The sequence below is a fragment of the Balearica regulorum genome, chromosome 20 (genome assembly GCF_011004875.1).
Source record: "Balearica regulorum gibbericeps isolate bBalReg1 chromosome 20, bBalReg1.pri, whole genome shotgun sequence".
In the NCBI taxonomy this organism is placed as follows: Eukaryota; Metazoa; Chordata; class Aves; order Gruiformes; family Gruidae; genus Balearica; species Balearica regulorum.
In genome coordinates, this window is record NC_046203.1 from 517,054 (window position 1) to 535,314 (window position 18,261).

At 39.6% G+C, this 18,261-nt stretch overlaps 1 protein-coding gene across 2 annotated transcripts in view; it reads right to left on the minus strand.

Annotated features, from left to right (window-relative positions):
* Positions 1-3,127: 3,127 nt before the first annotated feature.
* The window catches only part of SETX (senataxin), a 30,736-nt gene continuing 15,602 nt past the window's right edge, over positions 3,128-18,261 (minus strand). For both annotated transcript variants that reach the window (XM_075772676.1, XM_075772677.1), the window contains 16 exons: positions 18,088-18,187; positions 17,411-17,587; positions 16,534-16,763; positions 15,845-16,012; positions 15,142-15,298; positions 14,219-14,320; positions 13,628-13,740; positions 12,833-12,904; positions 11,830-11,979; positions 11,173-11,280; positions 10,106-10,293; positions 9,634-9,726; positions 8,832-8,996; positions 8,244-8,342; positions 5,755-5,842; positions 3,128-4,711 (listed from right to left, as the gene is read on the minus strand). In XM_075772676.1, coding sequence (XP_075628791.1) covers positions 3,926-4,711; positions 5,755-5,842; positions 8,244-8,342; positions 8,832-8,996; positions 9,634-9,726; positions 10,106-10,293; positions 11,173-11,280; positions 11,830-11,979; positions 12,833-12,904; positions 13,628-13,740; positions 14,219-14,320; positions 15,142-15,298; positions 15,845-16,012; positions 16,534-16,763; positions 17,411-17,587; positions 18,088-18,187 — 2,796 coding nt within the window. In that variant the 3' untranslated portion in view covers positions 3,128-3,925. The remainder of the gene's footprint in view (positions 4,712-5,754; positions 5,843-8,243; positions 8,343-8,831; positions 8,997-9,633; positions 9,727-10,105; positions 10,294-11,172; positions 11,281-11,829; positions 11,980-12,832; positions 12,905-13,627; positions 13,741-14,218; positions 14,321-15,141; positions 15,299-15,844; positions 16,013-16,533; positions 16,764-17,410; positions 17,588-18,087; positions 18,188-18,261) is intronic.

An 18,261-nucleotide genomic window follows, 5' to 3' on the forward strand; every position in this document is an offset into this window, starting at 1 on the left:
AGAGCTGGCAAAGGACGGGGAGGAGAGGCTGACGTGTTCACCGCTCCCAGCAGCGCGGCGCAGCTCTCACGGCTGCCGTTCCCAACCCAGAGGCACCACCAGCTCTCAGCATCCCTCATCCCCTACCACCACCCCGAGGCACGAACGCCCTCCCTGCTGCACTTCCCAGAGGGGGTTAACGCTCCTGCAAACGGCCGGTTTTTCTCTGCCAGGTCTACAGACACCCGTAGGTACAACAGGTGAAGTCACCATTACATAAGCAAGCACTCCATAGCACAGCATGAGTACAATGAAACATAGGTAAGCAAAACTTACTAAGCAAGTACCTGTTTGGAAATCATCCTTGTAAACATGACTCTGGCTTGTTTTCACACTGCCATAATTTGGAGTAATGACACGGAAAACAATTAGAGTAAACCTTAAAGGAAAAAGGAATAACCAGAATTATACTCTGCCTTTACCGGAAAGCCTATTTTACAAAACCCCAGACTGGTTTGGGTTGGAAGGGACCTCCCAGCCCACCCAGTGCCACCCCTGCCATGGGCAGGGACACCCTCCACTAGCCCAGGTTGCCCAAAGCCCCATCCAACCTGGCCTTGAACACTGCCAGGGAGCCAGGGGCAGCCACAGCTTCTCTGGGCACCCTCTGCCAGGGCCTCAGCACCCTCACATCTGATCTAAATCTCCCCTCTTTCCGTTTCAAACCATTACCCCTTGTCCTGTTGTTGTTCTGTTTCACAAAGAATTTAAAAAAAACCCAAACAACCTTTGAACAAAATACAGTCCAACACTTAGAAGTTTTCCCTTCTTAGTGGCATCAAAGACCAACAGTACCAGAGAGGGAACAGGTTTTGCATTGAGAATTAAGCCGCCAAGCTTGCAGGAAGCATGGGAGCCTCTGTATAAAAAAACCCAACTGCTGCTTCTTCCAAAGGTTTTTGGCACAAACTCCAATTAAACTGTTGTACATAAAGTTGTGTTGAGTATGTTCTTTACTGATTTTTCTGACTTTTACGCTCAGCGGAAGAGAACAATCACTGAACAACCTCCTGACTGTCACCAGTTCTGAGATTATATTAAATGAATAAAGCAAGTCTACACTGACAGCTTACCAACACTGACTGTCCATCACTACTCAGTATTTCCTAACACATAGTGGAAACAGCAGAGAAGTTATGAAAATTGTACCTAATGCCCATGTTCCCCAATGCAGATTTATTTGAATTGGTGAGAAGCGTGCTTTGTGGACTGGAGTTTGCCTGGTCTTCCATGTTATGTGTATAGAAGAGCAGGGGAAAAGTGGTTAATTAAAACTACAAACCTGCTCCAAGTGGTATGTGAAAAGGGAAAAGTGGTCTAAGTGCAACAGCCCAAACATTTTTTATTCAGGAACACACCATCAGTGATACGGACTGATAGGGTAGCACTAAGCTACCACAGAAAGACTGACAACTCAAGTCAGATAAATCTAGTATTAAATAAGCAAAAAAGTCTGAGCCACTGACCATGCCTCAATGCTGATTTACGGAAAAACGCAGGCGTTATAAAGTACGACCTGTGCACTGTGTACGTAATACAAGAAAAATCAAATGTTAAACCAAAATTCCTTCCAGCATGTGGTAAGTATAGCTCAGAAGAACATGTTTTGAAATGCAGATTGTTTAAAGAGAAAGACAACTAGAAGAAAAGTTTCAGAGAAACATTCTTTTGACAAAATTGTATTTAATGGCCAGAAAAGCATTTCCTCATTCACACCATTCCCAGCTTCACTTTATTTACATCAAGACAATCTAAATGGCTTCCACAGCTATAGGATCCTACAGCCATTTGCGCAACAGCAGCCTTTATAATGTGCTAAGTAGGAACAGCAGGCAGGTCAGCACAGCCCTGCCAAGATGAGCCAAGAGGTTTGAAAGATGACAGTATTTTAAATACTCCTATTAACATAAAGGCAAATAACGCCCAGGACATGGATGCTGTGATGTGGGAGTGATGGAAAAGTCCAATTCGTGACAGTCAGATTCATTCAAGCGGCCTTCCTTCTCACACGAGAGTCACAGCAGTTTTGGAAGTGCGTGTACCGCTGACAAGAGAAGGTCGGGGTTCACTGAAGCAATTAAGATTGCAACAGAACATATAACTAAAGCTAAACAATGCACACATTCTCATTTCACTTCACAGGCGTCTCAAAGATTCTTGCCCATTACCTTAAAATGCTCTGTACTACGCGGCACAACGAGCAGGACAGTCACAGACAGCAACTAAGAGCCTCCCAACACACAGCGGAGTTGCTACCAGTAAATCACGTTTGTTCCGGGCTTGGATGCGCTGAAGGTCTAAGTTTTAACCGGGAATTACAGTTTGAACCACAACCTGATGTCTTCTATGGTAAGGCACCTGTACGTCACTGAGCTGGATTGCACACACCTCTTTGGCAGCAGGTTAGAAGGACAAAGCTCACACTAATCACTGCAATGGATGTGTCGGGACGGAAACGTAACTAAAGATTATGGCTAAATAAGAGAAGTCTGGCATGCTCATTTGCTTAGGGAAAGCCACTGCCCTTACAGTGGTTAAGCATACGTCTGTCAGCAAGGGACAGCAGGATGGATACTGCCTGCCTCATAGCAGGCTGCATTTTAACACAGATGCACGGAGACAGCAACCTGGCCCACTCACAAACACCCAACTTGTATTAACGTAGCAAGGTGCTGCATTCTCAGGCAGAAGTGTGCTAGACTATTCTCCACGCAAAACGCTGTGCACATGAAACTTTGCTCTTCACCTCCTCAAGACAGACATGTACTCCAGAAAAAGGAAGGGATATTTCACAGGGACCCAAAGGCATTCTTAATAGAAATAATTCCACTTTTATTGTGAAATGTTATGATGAGAGGAAGGCTTTCCTAAAAATAGCTTGGTTTTTCCCTGCCACCCCATTTTACTGGTTACATTTATTCTTCATCAGCACAGTGGAAAAGAATCCAGTAATAACACCTAGAATGAACCGTGTGCCCTTTCTATCTCCATAGATCTCCAAAAGCTCCATACAGAGAAACTCACGTGTCACCACCAATAAGTGTTAACTAGATCTTTGACTGAGATTCCACAGTGCTGCCGATTACTCGTCACATGGACTCACTGGGATCAAACAGACCTCGTAGGCTTTAATCTGCAGTTTGTGTTGCCACTGCAACAAGAAAATGATTCCAACAAATGAAGCAGCAGTAAGAGCAAAACTCAAGGCACATTTGTATAAACGAAAGCTTTTCCATTCCTATAAAAACAGACAATAAAATATACAAATTAAGTAGAATTCTCTCCATTCAACCAATATACATCTGCCTTCAGTCTTTCCTGAGGCACTAGTGGAGCATGAAGAAGAATCACTGCTACCACATGTTCAACATTCACTCTTTGCTATCAAATAAATTAGACTTACTAGTGCAAAGGGAAAAAGAAGTCTGGCTGGTTTTTCGATTTGTTTGTTTGCTTTTTTGTTTGGGTGTTGGGGTTGGTTTTTTTTTTGCTTTGCTCTGGTTCGTCATAAAAAATTACATCACTAAGAAATTAGCATTTGCACAAGGAAACAAGCAGCTATGTATTTGCCAAATTAAATCTTAAAATAATTTTTTATACTGTACAAATATACATTTTAAACATTTACAACCTTAACTTCCTAGATGACAAAATTCACTGCTCTTCCGAGTAACGCAGCTACCCAACTTTTCTTTTCAAAAGCTCAAAGCCATCAACTGTCAGATGTAAAGTCCCCTTCACAGCTAGGGACAGGATGGGAAAAAGATGGATCTACTGATAGTAGTGGTATCAATGTAAAGGAGTTCCAGGTGTACTAAATTTAAAATACAGTCCTTGCTAGACAGAAAGCCGGGAATAGATTTTCAGTAATGAGCCAATACTGAAGTCAGTGAAAGGTCTTTCTCCGCTTGGCACTGTTTGAGTCTCTGTTCTCTGGTAATTCTTCTGATGTTCTCCTCGTTAAAACATGATAGTCTTTGTTCCACCTACTGCTAGTACTTTGACCTTCTTCACTGCGGGCTTTTGAACTGCTTTTTGATACAGAAGCTCTCCAGTCACCCTCGTGCTGAGTTGCATAAGGCGATGTGGAAGGGACACTGCGTTGTCCCATCGTTTGCTGGGGCTTCTTAGAAGTTTCTGTTCCAGAAACGTGATGCCTGGCAGCTGAGGACACATCAAGGCCTTGCTGTGACGTTGACCCTGGATTGCTCTGGCCTGACCGACTGCTGTCTTTTGAGGCCTGCTCCTTCCCTTTTGTTTCGGTTCTACTAGCCATACTTGCCAGCCTTGGGTCCCGTGGTTTCTCTTGATCAGCAGGAAGCGCTGCAGCCTCCACAGGTGCTGAGACACTGCCTCTCCTGGAGTCTGCAGCCTGAGCCCCTTGCGGCTGCTGCAGCTGCCTGCTTCCTTGGGGCACTGCGTGGCCAGCACCTGCAGCGAGTTCCTGCGGGCTGCTGGCCTCCCTTGGATGTACAAGCTCAGCCCTCTTGCTACTGGAAGAACAAGCCTGTGACAGAGGAGATTGCTTTGTCCCTGCTTTGGTCGGGGGTTGTACTGTTGTCCTGAGCTTCAAAATTTTAACAGCATCTTTCCTGTAGTTTTTTTCTGATGTCTTGATAATGGCACCTCTTTTCTGAGCATCCTGAATCAACTCATTCCAGTCTTTATTTTCCTTTAAAAATAGACAAATGACACACACACCCCCCAAAAAAAGAAAACTGTTATCAGAAAGAAATCAACACAAATGGACAGAGGTGTCAGAGGATGCAAAACCCCTTTAATAAAGGTACCTGACACAACTGTCATGGAAACCACTGTTATGTTCCTTCTGGAATGGAAGAATCTTATGTTTCACTTGCAAAACAGCAATAGGCACTCTGGCTGCTGTAACACAGGGAAGGTACTTTCAACCATCAGTGAGCTACTACTTGAAATGACAATTCCTATATTTATGAAGGCCAGAAGAGTTCTCTCATACAGAGTGAAACAGGAGCATGGCTTTAATGCCCTCTAGTGGTGCAGCTAACACCCCCCCTTGGAAAAAGAATAAAAATCAAGTTCTGTGAGACATTATGTCTATTCAAGAGCACTCCCCACACATTCAGTGGGCCTTTAGAGTCCCCCAAATATGTAATCCTGTTTCAGAAACATCAGTTTCAAAGAGCACAAGCAAAGCATACCCTCAGAAACCACATGACTGCACAAAGTAGCATCAAAAACAATCATATGAAGATCAGGGGAATGTTTTGGGGTAGTTTAGTTTTTTATAATCATTTTCCTTGCTCAAGTATCCAGTGACAACTGCAATAGCTGGGGCTGCAGGAACAGTAAGGATCAAGCAGGAATGTATCTCTGCCATCATCCTATATTACCAGTAGAGACAAGATTTTTCACAGATCTCCCACTTGAATTGTAAAGGACAATGTTACAATTTAGTTACTAAAAATATTGTGAGAGTAATTTCTAACTTTCCTTCTTGGAAGCAAGGAAAACAGATTTATCTTTTTAAAAAAAAAAAAAAAGCTTTTAGGACAGTTACAGCCAAAGCTTTCTAAGAGAACCCTTCAGAAGCCTGGACAGTACTAATTTAACAATACTCTAGAAAAGGGTCCCCTCTCAGACTGGAGCAGTCTGAGTATGGTTTGCACTTCCCCAACCCTGACCTGACATGAAAGGGTGGATCACAGAAAATCATTTGATTAACACTGTACCTACCATGAGCGTTTTCAGTCTTCCAAGGATGAAGAGGCTGAATCTGGCTCGGGTAATTGTAACGTTCAGACGCTGAAGGCTTGCCAGAAACCTAGGTGACAAGACAAAACTAAGCTCCTAAACTACTTCTTCCAAGAGGCTTAAGTGTTATGAGAAAAAGAGATAATATTCAATTTCAGTTAAAAGTAACAGAAACAATTACAAAGAAGGCGGCAGTTTGTGACCATTCCCAGATCCCACTGCAGCAGCCCTGCCTTACACGAAGGGCTTTGCATGAATTGTGTTTTCTTTCTTTCATCACACTGATTCCTTGCAAGGAATTCCAGTTCTTTCCAGCTCTTGCCGATGATGTTTCCTTTCTTAGAGCAAATCCCCTCTTAATGCCAACCACTGCTTCCTTAAATGTTCCTCAAAGTACAGAAGACATCAACCTCACTTCACCTATCAAGACTTTAAGCTTCTTTTTGACTTGAACTGAAATAGATGAATAATATTTGGCGTGATTAATGGGAAATTTTTCTACTGAAATACTGAACACTGGACATGAATATTTTATTTTAAAGGTGACCTGGACTGGAAGCACATGAAGGAAGACTTTTGCTTTGTCATGCTTCAACAGTGAAAAGTATACTATTGCAGAAGAAAGTCTGTATTTGCACTATAAAAATTGTCTAGTCTGTTTCTGTGGGATCACAAACCAAGGTACCGAAACCCAAACAAACAAATGCTTAGTGTATTCTTAAAGGTTAATTTCTGTTAGGGCTTATTTATCAAAACTCAAAAAAAGGTTTGTGAAACTAATATCAACTATTTCTTCTGTAACGAAAAAGCTCCCCAAATGCACAAATTATTCTATACTAACAAAGTCTGCAATAAAAAAATCAAGTCCTTACACAACTTTGAACAGGTCCAACATCAACGCCTGGTACCGCAGTACTCACAGCCCCTGCAGTAACACTGCAAAAGCCCCTGAGCCGCCCCAGAAAATTTGGGCAGTGCAGGGAAAAAAAAAAAAATAGAGAAGCAAGAAGCAGACCAGGGGAGTGGATCCAGCAGCACAGATATTATAGTTCTCTAGGTCTTGGGGGAAGAAAAAAAAAAATGGATCTTGAAAGACTATTAAATATTCCTAACAGTTTTTAAAGCTGAAAGATGACAAGATTATTTTCTCAGGAAAGGAAAAAAAAAAATCTTTTGTTATTTCTTGGACAGTTTTCTCCTACCTTTACAAGTTACTTTCAGAGTAAATTTAGTGCTGGACTAGCAACCTTGGAGACCAAAATACCTTGCTCAGCTACAAGATCATAGGTAAGGGTGATGCAAACTTTCCCATCACACCTTGCCAATGGCACTTGACCCTGAAACAGAGACGTTCAAGTCATCAGTATGTACCTGCTTCTAAGGCATTGCACTGCCAAAGCTCCAATATAGAAACCTTCAACACAGTAAGCTGGAAAGTTTTCTTCCAAAAGAACAGATGGGGTTAAATCCTGTGTCAGCCAAAAGAACTGGCAGGTTCCAGCTGCCTTCAGCTTCCAAACCTCAACCAATCAGATTAAGAAATCTCCAAAAAGCATTATTGTTGTTTACTATAGGATTTGGATTCTTTCTCTTCCCAAAGTAACATGGATCAGCACAATAAAAAGCCCTTTATCTAGCAATTAGAAAATTAGTATCAGAGAAACATAAGTAGCTTAACGAAACCTGGTATGAAGAAGCAAAGATTTTTGTTTATTGGAACAGACCTCCCATAGTTTAACTTAAAAGCCAATGAACTATGAGGCAGCATATTTCCACTACCTTTTTTTAAACTAAAATGATTCCTAAGTTACAGAAACAAATCGACAACTACTGTAGTGGTCTGGGGGTAAACAGCACACCCAGTATCTAGTTCCTTCTGTTTCAGACACGAAAACCCCATATAAAATTATCAAACCTGTAATCTTGAATCAAGACCTGCTCCAAATCTCCTCCTAACTCAAAAGACAATCACATTCAACTACAAATCACAGATCCAGCTCATCTGCATCACACTCCTAGCAACATATATAACTAGTTAACAACACTTTTACAGACAGAATGCTATATTAATAGGATAGTGACAGTCACAGAAAATGGATTTCATTATAAGACAGTGGTAATCAGAAAGTTACAATATATATCAAAAGCTACAAGAAAAATAACTGCTGCAGTACTAATGCAAAAAGCCAAGTTCCCCAGATCAATCCTGCCAAACCAAAACAGTGACAGGCTAAGGCAGCCACACAAATTCATCAGCGTGCAACGCAGAACACAATACTTAACATTTCCACGGCCCTTTTGTTCAGAGATCTCAAACCAGTAACATTAATTCATGCATTAAGATACCCTTTTATTTGCTGGCTGTGGTGACTTGTTCTCTAATAACTTTCTTACTGGTTGTATAAAAATATGACTATAGCTAGAGCATCTCATTGGAAACGCGACTTGCAAATCACTGAAGAGAAACATACCCAATTGATCCTTTAGTGCTGTTTGCCCGGACACACGTCACTATGATGCAATCTTTCTCTCGTCCCTGGAATGCATCCACTGTGTCCACTTCTCCCGGGCTGTTGAAGAAGAATTAGCAAGCTGTTAATCATGTTAGGTGAATTTTTAAGCACTACACTGATTCAAATAACCTAAACACTATTCTGAATGATCAACTGGCAAAATAAATCCAGGATATATTTGTTTCAGTGTATGAAAAGATTCGGTGCAGGAACCTAAAGCTAAATTTCCTTTTCTGAGGCCAGCATCATTGTTGAAAAGCTGTTCAGGTCTGTAGAGCTTGGAATTTTAGGTTTTCCTTTCAATAAGCTTTATTCAGAACAGCAATATAATCAAAGCATGTATACAAGTAATAATTAAGGAATGGTTCAAAGAGGTCATGCCTGTTTTAAGCAAAAGGCTTGCACATTTCCTTCAAAGGCACAATTAAGTACAGATTTTGATAGTGCAGAAAAAAATTTGAGAGTCTGTGCCATTATTTTAGGAGGATAAACAAAGGACTAACACGCAAGAGCCAAGTCCCACTTGAAACCTCATGGTTTCTTTACCTGTTATTCTTAAACACTCTGTCAAGCTGTTCTTGAATTTTCTTTTTCTGCGCGCTGTAAGGGGTAATTATTCCAATGCGACGGAGACCCAGATCCTTCCTTTTTTCTTTAATTGTTCTAATTAATTCCATGACCAGCTTCACTTCCTGGGGATTACTAAAAGAACTGAACAAGACAGAATGGAAACATTATAGGAATATGTTTGACAGCTCTTTCAAATTCAACGCTTCAGTCGAATTTCTAGGAGGATTGCAAGTCAAAGCCCCCGTGTTGAACTTCTGCAGCCTCCTTCACATAGAGGCTCACAGAACTTCACAAGCAGGCGCTGACCAGAGGGACTCAACACTGAGAAGTGCCAGCAGTGAAAGGCGGCACTTCGGATTCCCTTAAAACTACACAGCTTTGCTTTCCTGACAGGATAGGCAAAAGGGAGGACTAAGCCTGCCACCTTCTGGCATTACCCCAGCATGCAGCTGTGAAAGGAAAATCACTGATAAAAAAAATACTATAAATCAGGAATTCAAACTGTTACTAGTGTTAGCAGAAACTGTAGGCATTCACCAGCATCTAGCAGATAGTCAACCTATGATCAAAACCAGTTTTAGATTAAAAAAAACAAACCAAAAAACATTTAACACCTGCTTTTAGTAGATTTTTTTTTTTTTTAAATTAAATCAAATTGAAAATGTAGTTCTTACTACTTAATGCATATTGGGAACAATAGAGGACAGAAGATAACTCTTCTGCAGGTAATTAATTCTCAGCAAATCTAAAATCTGGCAGAGTAGAATGCAGGACTTACTCATTGTCTCGCTCCTCACGACCATCTCCTACATCAAAAATAAGGTAGGGCTGGAACGGCCACTCTGAAGAACATCTGTTCTCTTCTGTTGCTCTGTAAATAACATTTTTATCACCAGGTAACCATATAGAATTTCTAAGAACTGATATTTCATTTATTTACACCACAGTTATGAAACACGAGCAACTTTCAGCTCCCCTCCCTCCCCACCCCAGTCCTTAATTTTCACTGATATCTGCATATACTGAGGCCTGAAAATGAACTCTAAGCAGTAAGTATACTCAATTTTAAGTGATCGTTAACTTAGGTGTCACTGCCAGCACTAACAAGAGATGGAATGCAAGTTTTCTCCCATTAAGCATCTTCCCCTCTCCACAACCTCAAGTATTTTTAGACTCAAAAGAATATCCCGATACAAAAAGGCTTCTTTGAAATACCCCCTGCTCAGAAAGGAGAATAGAACGCTACTCACTTGTCAGTCTTCAGAGCCCTGCCATAAACATAATTGGACGGGAAGAGGCAGATGTCAGGGTGCATCCTGTACTGCACAGTCAGCTGCACAACTGGCAGGCTTCGTAAAACATTCTTCTGTACTTGCTCCTCCAGGTGCCTGTGGAGGCGTGCCATCAAGGACTGATCGTAGCCATATTCCTGAGCTTTCTGCCAGAGCAAAAACATGAGACTGACTTCTGGAGAATTAGGTCTCAAATTAACTACAGGAATTTGCTTTTTGGACTTCAAACTATTTGGTATTTTCTTTTAAACTTCTAAATCACTGACAAAATGACAACTACTTGCACTTGAATTTTCTATTTGGTTACTCTTATTATTTCAGTAAAGATCACCTACATGAATCTGAGTTTTTGTCAGCGTAGTTTTCAGCAAGACGACTTTCCTTTGTGAGTCACAACATAGTAAAATTTTAAAAACACAAACAATAACGAGAAGCAAGATCTTCCAGGTGGGATCTCATTAAACAAGCACACAGCCTCCAGATAATTTACCCTTATAGAGAAGCCAGTCTGTTTTTCCTCTCCTTTATCAGATGTTTAAAGCAGTCCTCCTTACTGTTGGATATAAGAAAGTGCTCCTATATGTTCACCCTTAGAACACACATGTAGGGTGAGGAAGTCCCCATACAAACGGGCAGTCTTCATCCTCCATTCCTTAAGGAATGGGACACTCAAGCTCAAACAATGAAATAACAAGAGTCTGCCACAACAGTGTCCATCACAAACCAAGTGTCCAGTTGCTCTTAAGTTTGCGTTGCCATAGCAATTCTTAACCGTGCATGAAATCGGTTTTAAGCTACACCAGGGAAGTCTATAGAGGTTGCACTCACATATCTGTATTAGCTTTATTCACACATTTGCATATTGCCATGGTCTCCATATAACAGAGACTAAATGTGGCAGGGCAAAAGTTATTGTCTGATATGCATCATGATCTGACATCGAAGCATCTTTTTTCCTTTCTACATAATTTCTATATACTGTTCTTATACTATATAGCACAAAAAAATACAGTTAGAACACTTACTACTGATTTTACAGTAGGAGGGAGTTGTCTGGGATCTCCAACAAGGACAAGTTTATTACAGCGATGGATCAGTGGAATCAGTGTTTCAACCTCACAGGACTGCCCTGCCTTTTGTATATGCAAACAGGAAAAAAAGTAGAAGTTGTAAGCAAAGGAGGGAAGTATGTTAAATTTCCTATAACACTGCCACAATAACTCAGAAATGCTTTTTTAAGACTTCCAAACAAACAAACAAAAAACAACTCACCAAAAAAACCACAAAAGAAAGAGAAAAATACTTTTCTCCCTAATAAAAAACTCCAAAGAGATTCTTCTTTTATAATTAAGTATGCAGAGCTCTCTCCAAACACATACAAATATAACCCAACCATCTGGAAACCTCTATAGCAAGAACCACACTTTAGCCATGATTTTTAAGTAAAAGCCGTCTGCCATTAAAGCACCAAATAAGTCAGAAAAAGCAGCAATTAAAAGTTATTCTTTCTTCTTACAGCTCCACATGGCAGGACAGGCTGGTTATCAGTTAAAAGGTGGAGATGGGGCAGTCAACCCACAGCACATTACACCAGCAGCCAAACAATCACACATAGCTTAAGCAGAGAACAACACAGACCTTTAGAGGAGGAACATGCTGTAGTTCTAAATAGCTTTACTGACCTCATCCACGATGACACAGCTGAAAGGATCAAGTCCTTGCCTCCAAAAAGCAGATTCCAGCAGACTTCCTCCACTTGTGCTCAGTGTGCAGCAGATGATGTCAGACTCCAAGATGATATCCACCTGTACTTTCTGAGAGTGCCCCCGAACCTTCAAGTACAACAGGACACCATGTTTCCTCTTCTCTTTTAGTTTTCTTGAATCACCTTAGAGCAATTTCTAACTGCCTGGACAATTCTAACTGCCAAACAGATCAGGCATAATGCATCATCCCAACGAAACTATCTCCATTATTACAAATGAAAGTCATAAGTTGGCTTGACTGAAGTGTTACTCTCACTTTAAATTACACCACCTTTGAGGTGGCAAACTGGAAAGAAGTACTTCTTTATCTCTACAGCTATGCAATCCAGACACAGTAACTGTGAGCAAAGTATAGCTTGCCATCACATTTGTGACTCCAAGCCTCCATGACCATTAAGAGTCTGCATATATTGTTAAAGATGAACCTTCATTCAGCTCATGGTTCATGCTAGTCAGCCTTAATTACTCATTTTGCTATCAGTGCTTATTTCCACTTTCAAACCTATCTGTTTCCACACACAGAAAAAAATCTTCCAGCTGCTGCTTTACTTACAATCATTTAAAAGTATCTCAGTCCCAGTAGGACTGTATGGGGCATGAAAGTGGTGATGAAGATACATCCTAGAAAATGAGGATTCTATTACCTGTTTTGCTAAATATACATTTTGTTTAAAATTAACTGTAAGGAGTGTTTTGTTTTGTTTTTTTTTTTCCCCCAACATGCAGCCAGAGTACACCTAGATTTCACACCAGGCTGTCCATAACTTACTCTGCTTGTGATCTTTATCTATTTACCTACTACTTTATAAATACTCCCAGCAACATCAAAACCAAATCTCCACCACAATTAAAGGATACCAAGTATATAAATAGATTAGCTGAGGTTTATTAAAGAGCTGCCCTAAAGATAAATTCCTACCTCCTTTAGTTGAGAAGCAAGCTGCTGTCTCTCCTTTGAAAGTCTGCCGATTTCATCATCTAACAATTGACTCTGGATGCGGGCAGATGAGACAGAAGAGAAACCACAGAAATATCAAGAATAATTACAACACATTTCCCATACACCTTTTTTCCTCCCATGCCCTTGTTCATTTTCTAAACATTTGGACTTGTTCAGTCTGTCTTTTAATATCAAACATGCCCCAAAAAGCTGATCACTTTCTTAGAAAATAGTCAAGGTATTTAGGCTTTCCATACACAATACTACACTTTACATTTCTGTGCAACTGACAAAGCAGTTTACCATCAGAAATCTGTAATTTGAGCACAAATGCCAAATTTTTAGTTAAAAAAATAAACAAACCACACACCACACCATGGAAAACTTCAAGTGCAACGCATATCCAAAATCTCCGATTGCAAGGTATCTTACTACCACCAGTTAAACAGAGCTTTTAAGTACACAAGTTAAATCATTCAGTTTTATAAATACGGTTACACTGGTGATAAACCTAAATGAAGACAACTGAACACCAGAGCAAGAAGCAGCATGACTGACCTGCTGAAAATAGCAGTATAAACAGACACAAAAAAATTTCTGATGTAAAAGTTCCTCACTCCCTTTCATGGCGCTAACATTTCCATTAGTTGAAAAAGCAAGTGAAGAGACAGTTAGTGCTCAGAGATGGCATTAAGAGGAAGAGTTATTTTTGCATTCAGTTATGAATACAAACAAAAGACACAAACAGGATTAAAAATACTATTATCTTTCTACCTCCTTCTTCTCACATCTGTGCATGGCCCGCTGACGAGACAGCATGTCCAGCTGTTGATCCAGAGCTGCTTTTTTCTTCTGAATATCCTGGTCACAGTCAGCTGGCTTCCGTTCTGCAATAAAACAAAGGAAGACATATAGGAGTAATAAAAAAACATTACAATAACACTTGCTCTCAGTCATGCATCTTAAGTTATTAAAAATAAATGGAAAAACTCAATTTTGTTGCATTTTCCCTTTTTCTATTGAGGTTTTATCTTGTAAAAGATAATGAGACTTGGTTCCAACTGTAGCTCTCAAATGCTGCATAGCCACATTGCTTACAAATGATGGCTTTAACATGCATTTAATGTAGTTCCTTTAAAAAAAAACAACAAGAAGTTGTCTTGCTTATTTCTTTGGTTATGCTTAGACTTTAGGCCATATGTAAGCTCACACCTTCACACTAACACTGAGAAAAACAATGCTTATGAAGCACTGTTGCAGAAAAATCTTTTACCAGCTCTTCCTTCTTAAAGAACACATAGTCCCAAGCGTGAAACATCATCAAGGTCTTACAGAAGACTGAAGTCCAATTTGCATGTTACTTACTCATTCTGTGTTCAACTTGCTTATCCAGGCTAAATCCCCGCACTTCACTGTTGATTGCTTTTTCAGCACCAAGTCGCACTAATTTGATATCACCACAGTTTCCTGTTTACAAAATCAGAATCAAAATACTTTCAGATTGGTCCAATCATCTCTGCACTTTGGTATGAGGGGGAAAAAAAAATTTAAACATCATGGATATCAAAGAAGGCTTTTCCTTTTCTGCTTTTCAGGGGTTTGCAACAATTTATTTGTACTTATCTGAACGCAGCTACCAAATAATTCAGTAATTTCAAACTCCGAAAAAAAAAGATGTTGCCTATGTTTTAGTGGTGGCCACCAGATAGGAATGTTATTCTGAATTAACAGAAACACCTCGTATTCTCAGGCTTGTTTAGCTAAGACTTACAGAATTCCTAAGTTAGAAAACTACTGAGTACCATCAGCGCATCAGTGCAGCTGGTAAGTCAACAGGAAATCAACATTTGGTTACAATGCAGATTTTTTTTTCCCCACTACATACCAGACGCCTTGTTCAGAATTCATCTACTTTGTATTAGTCACAAAATTCTCATCAGTTTGTTTAGCATGATCAGTGAAGTCTAATTTTATTCAAAAGCAAGGTAATAGGTCTTGTATTCAAATTTTTAAGGAGTACTTAAAACCTGGTGAACTGAAACTAACACTATAAGGAAAGGGTCAGTGTCTATATAAAGACAAAGTGCAATTTATTTTAAAAAATATAATACACCTTGTAGAAAAGCACACTAAAATTAATAACAGTATGGGGATGTACCAATTGTGTTCTGCAATAGACAACAGCTGCTTAGAGTAGCATATAAGTATTATATGTAATCAACTGTTCCAGTTTTTCCTTCAGGTTTTGTCTATTTAACATACGAATAGAATTTTAAAATAAACCATACCCAAAGGCTCCTGTCTGTTTTGGCATTTTTCCTTAAATGCAACGATGATCTTTTTCATGAGTTCATCAACAGCAGCATTTGATGGTGCACAAACTAGAAAACGGTTTGGCTTGATCTTGGAATTTGTTTTTTGAGTTGCTTTCTCATTCCTAGTGTTCTGCAGATTAATTAACAATAAACCAAAACAGGCTCTTTAGATGTTTTCAGCTATGATTTAAAAGCCAGACTGTATGCTCATCTTAATCAGCATGCAGAGTCTGGTGACTACTGCATCCAAATATCTCCTAAGGTATGTCTTACATTGAGTAAGAAGTCAAACCTATTAATACTATTTGCATAAATCCCCTTCAACAATGATATACTTGAATCTACTGGATGCTAATATGAAAACCATTAAATGGGACAGGCCAAATGACATTCTTCAATACATTGTAATATTAAGGGGGTTTTATGTAACAAGTGTTTATACTACTGATTGTGCATGTTTTCTTGATTTTAAAGTTCTGTAAAATAAGTGTTTTCCAAGATGCCCAAAGGTATTATTTCCACTTTTACAAGCTATACAGTACAGACAATTAAGTCAGCTTAATGAATTAGACCCACAGTAAATGGAATTCTAGTATTGGTAGTTAATTTGAACAATCGTTGACTACCATCAAGAAATCAAACACCAGCACATGACGATCACATCGCGTTCACTTACTTGTCTCAAAACACGAAACAGAAGTCCAACAATAGTTTTTGATTTCCCTGTTCCAGGTGGTCCATGGATGAGGCAGATCTTGGGAAGCCCTGGATGTTGCTTTACCATGGCATAAGCTGTCTCAATGGCTCTCTTTTGATCTTCATTGTATTCATCCATATCCGATGCCTGAAGGAACAGACAGGGTTAAAAATAATGAATTACTTCATGTTGATCAAACCTCCCATGCTCATTTTAGGTATTTTCAAGAGTGTCTCCCACCCCTCTAGCTATGACTCAAAAACTTGAAGGGCATGGAAGCTTTTGATTCTAGGTTTGCTCTAGATGCATACCCAACCCTGACTTGAAAGCTGTAACGAAATTTTCATTTACTCTACACACCTTTATTTTGTATTACCTTGTCTATACTACGCCTTATTTCCTGAACAGACACACTTATTTCCTGAGCAGGAAAAGAAACTGAAAGCTGCTTCAAGTGCACTACTCGTGTCTATGTCAATACAGCAAAAGCACCTGCACAAATTCAGACTCCCCCATCCACCCAATCAACCAACTATGAAAAGTAGAGTGACTCCATACTTTTGAAACTTGTCTGTTTGCACAAACAGCATGCAAAACCAGTTCTGCAAAACTCATGAAATCCAAATGCCCACTTTGCCATCCCTATCACTTCTAGCCGCTGGACTTACGGCACTTTCTGGAACGACGGGCAGATCTCTTGGACAGAAGTCGTTGTAACTTGGATTTATGATGGGTTTAGCCAGGGGACTCCTGCTCAATAGTAATAGACCTTTGAATGTTCGGTGTGTCGTCACCAGGGACCCAACCACCACACACTTCACTTGCTTATTTACAAAGAAAGACAAATTGCCTCGAGTTTTCACAGAAAGATGGCAGACTGTATGCTGTTCCTTTTGTCCTATTAAGGGGGGCGGGGAAGGGGGAAGGAAGAGGAAAAAAACCCACACCCACAAGTTGTTAATTCAAAGAATATCCAAATTGTTAACTGAAAGATATTCAAACAGGTCACTCAAAGAATTCACCCGAACCAGGCGCTGCCTTCTATTAGGAAGCCAACAACTTGCAAAAACCCAAAATAAAACAAAATAAAAAATAAAAACCCCACACCAGTCCTCTGTAAAACAACTCAGATCACTGTTTTAATCAGGCAACATTAATCTTGATAGTTGGTAATTCACAAGTTCAGTTCCAGAAGACAGTAAAAATTTTAGTCAGTGAGACCACTGAAGTTCATGACACTTCATACCTTACTGCAACACACTCCTAGATGTATGCAGAGCACTTACTCATCGCTACTTTCTGTTATTACACAAAGTATTAACATCTGTATTGAAGGAAGTCCCTAGAAAAATGCATGGAAAGCAGGTCTGCAGCTTCAGTTCCTGGCTTTTTACAAAGCTTCTAGCATGGAATAGGCATGCAATAGTGGAAAAACATTCCCATTTCCTCTGAGGTGATATATTACAACTATCAACAGTCAGCTAAGAAGAAGCATTTTACAGTACCAAGAAGAATCCCACTTTTATTTCAACCCCATTTACTTACTAGTTAAACACCCAGATGCACGAGAAAATCGTGTCACAAGACCAACATGATTCACTGTATGGTTCTCCATCTCGCTTTCTTCCCTAAAGGTGTCTTTTTTCTTTTGGACCACCAAAAATATTAAGTCATCCTCCCTTGGATGAAGCTGCCTTGCCAAATCGCTTTCTCGAAAATGAGCTACCCAAAATACATTTTAAAATTAGAACATTAAAAGGAAAATGGTTACAATTACTTTCTGACTATAGAAGTACTACAATTAACATACTACATATACTCCAGTAATATCCATCTGTTAACTTCTAAAGCTATTAAAAGCTACAGCAAAATACTATGAAGAGTTCTAACTCCATCCTGCATTCTTAAGCCTGAACATAGCACTATATAAAAATAGAGCATGTCAAGGACTATTTTATTTACCAAAAGAAGCTGAAACAATATCCCAAATGACTGAGATGGAAAGTATTCAAACAGCAACCAAGTAACTTTTCACACTGAACACTTAAGGCACAAATTCCCTGCAAAATAGGTACTGCCGTTACATACATTCTGTAAAATAGCCAATTCAAGATTCTTTCTTTATTTAAAGCAAATAAAAATTTCTACCTCTAAGTGCTAGCTCATTATAAGGCATTGTCTGTGTGAAAATTAGGTTTTATATAAAACCCAAAACCTCATACCTGTAAAATCTGCTGTATTCAAGTCAGCAGAGAAGTTCTGTAAGTAGAAGTAGTAACTCTTCTCTCTTACTCTCTGGTTTTCTATCCACTCTTGTGCCAGCTACATGTTGGAAAGTAAAAGCTAAATAAAAATACTTTGAAGGGTTTAGTGTATCAGGAGAAGAGCTTATGACT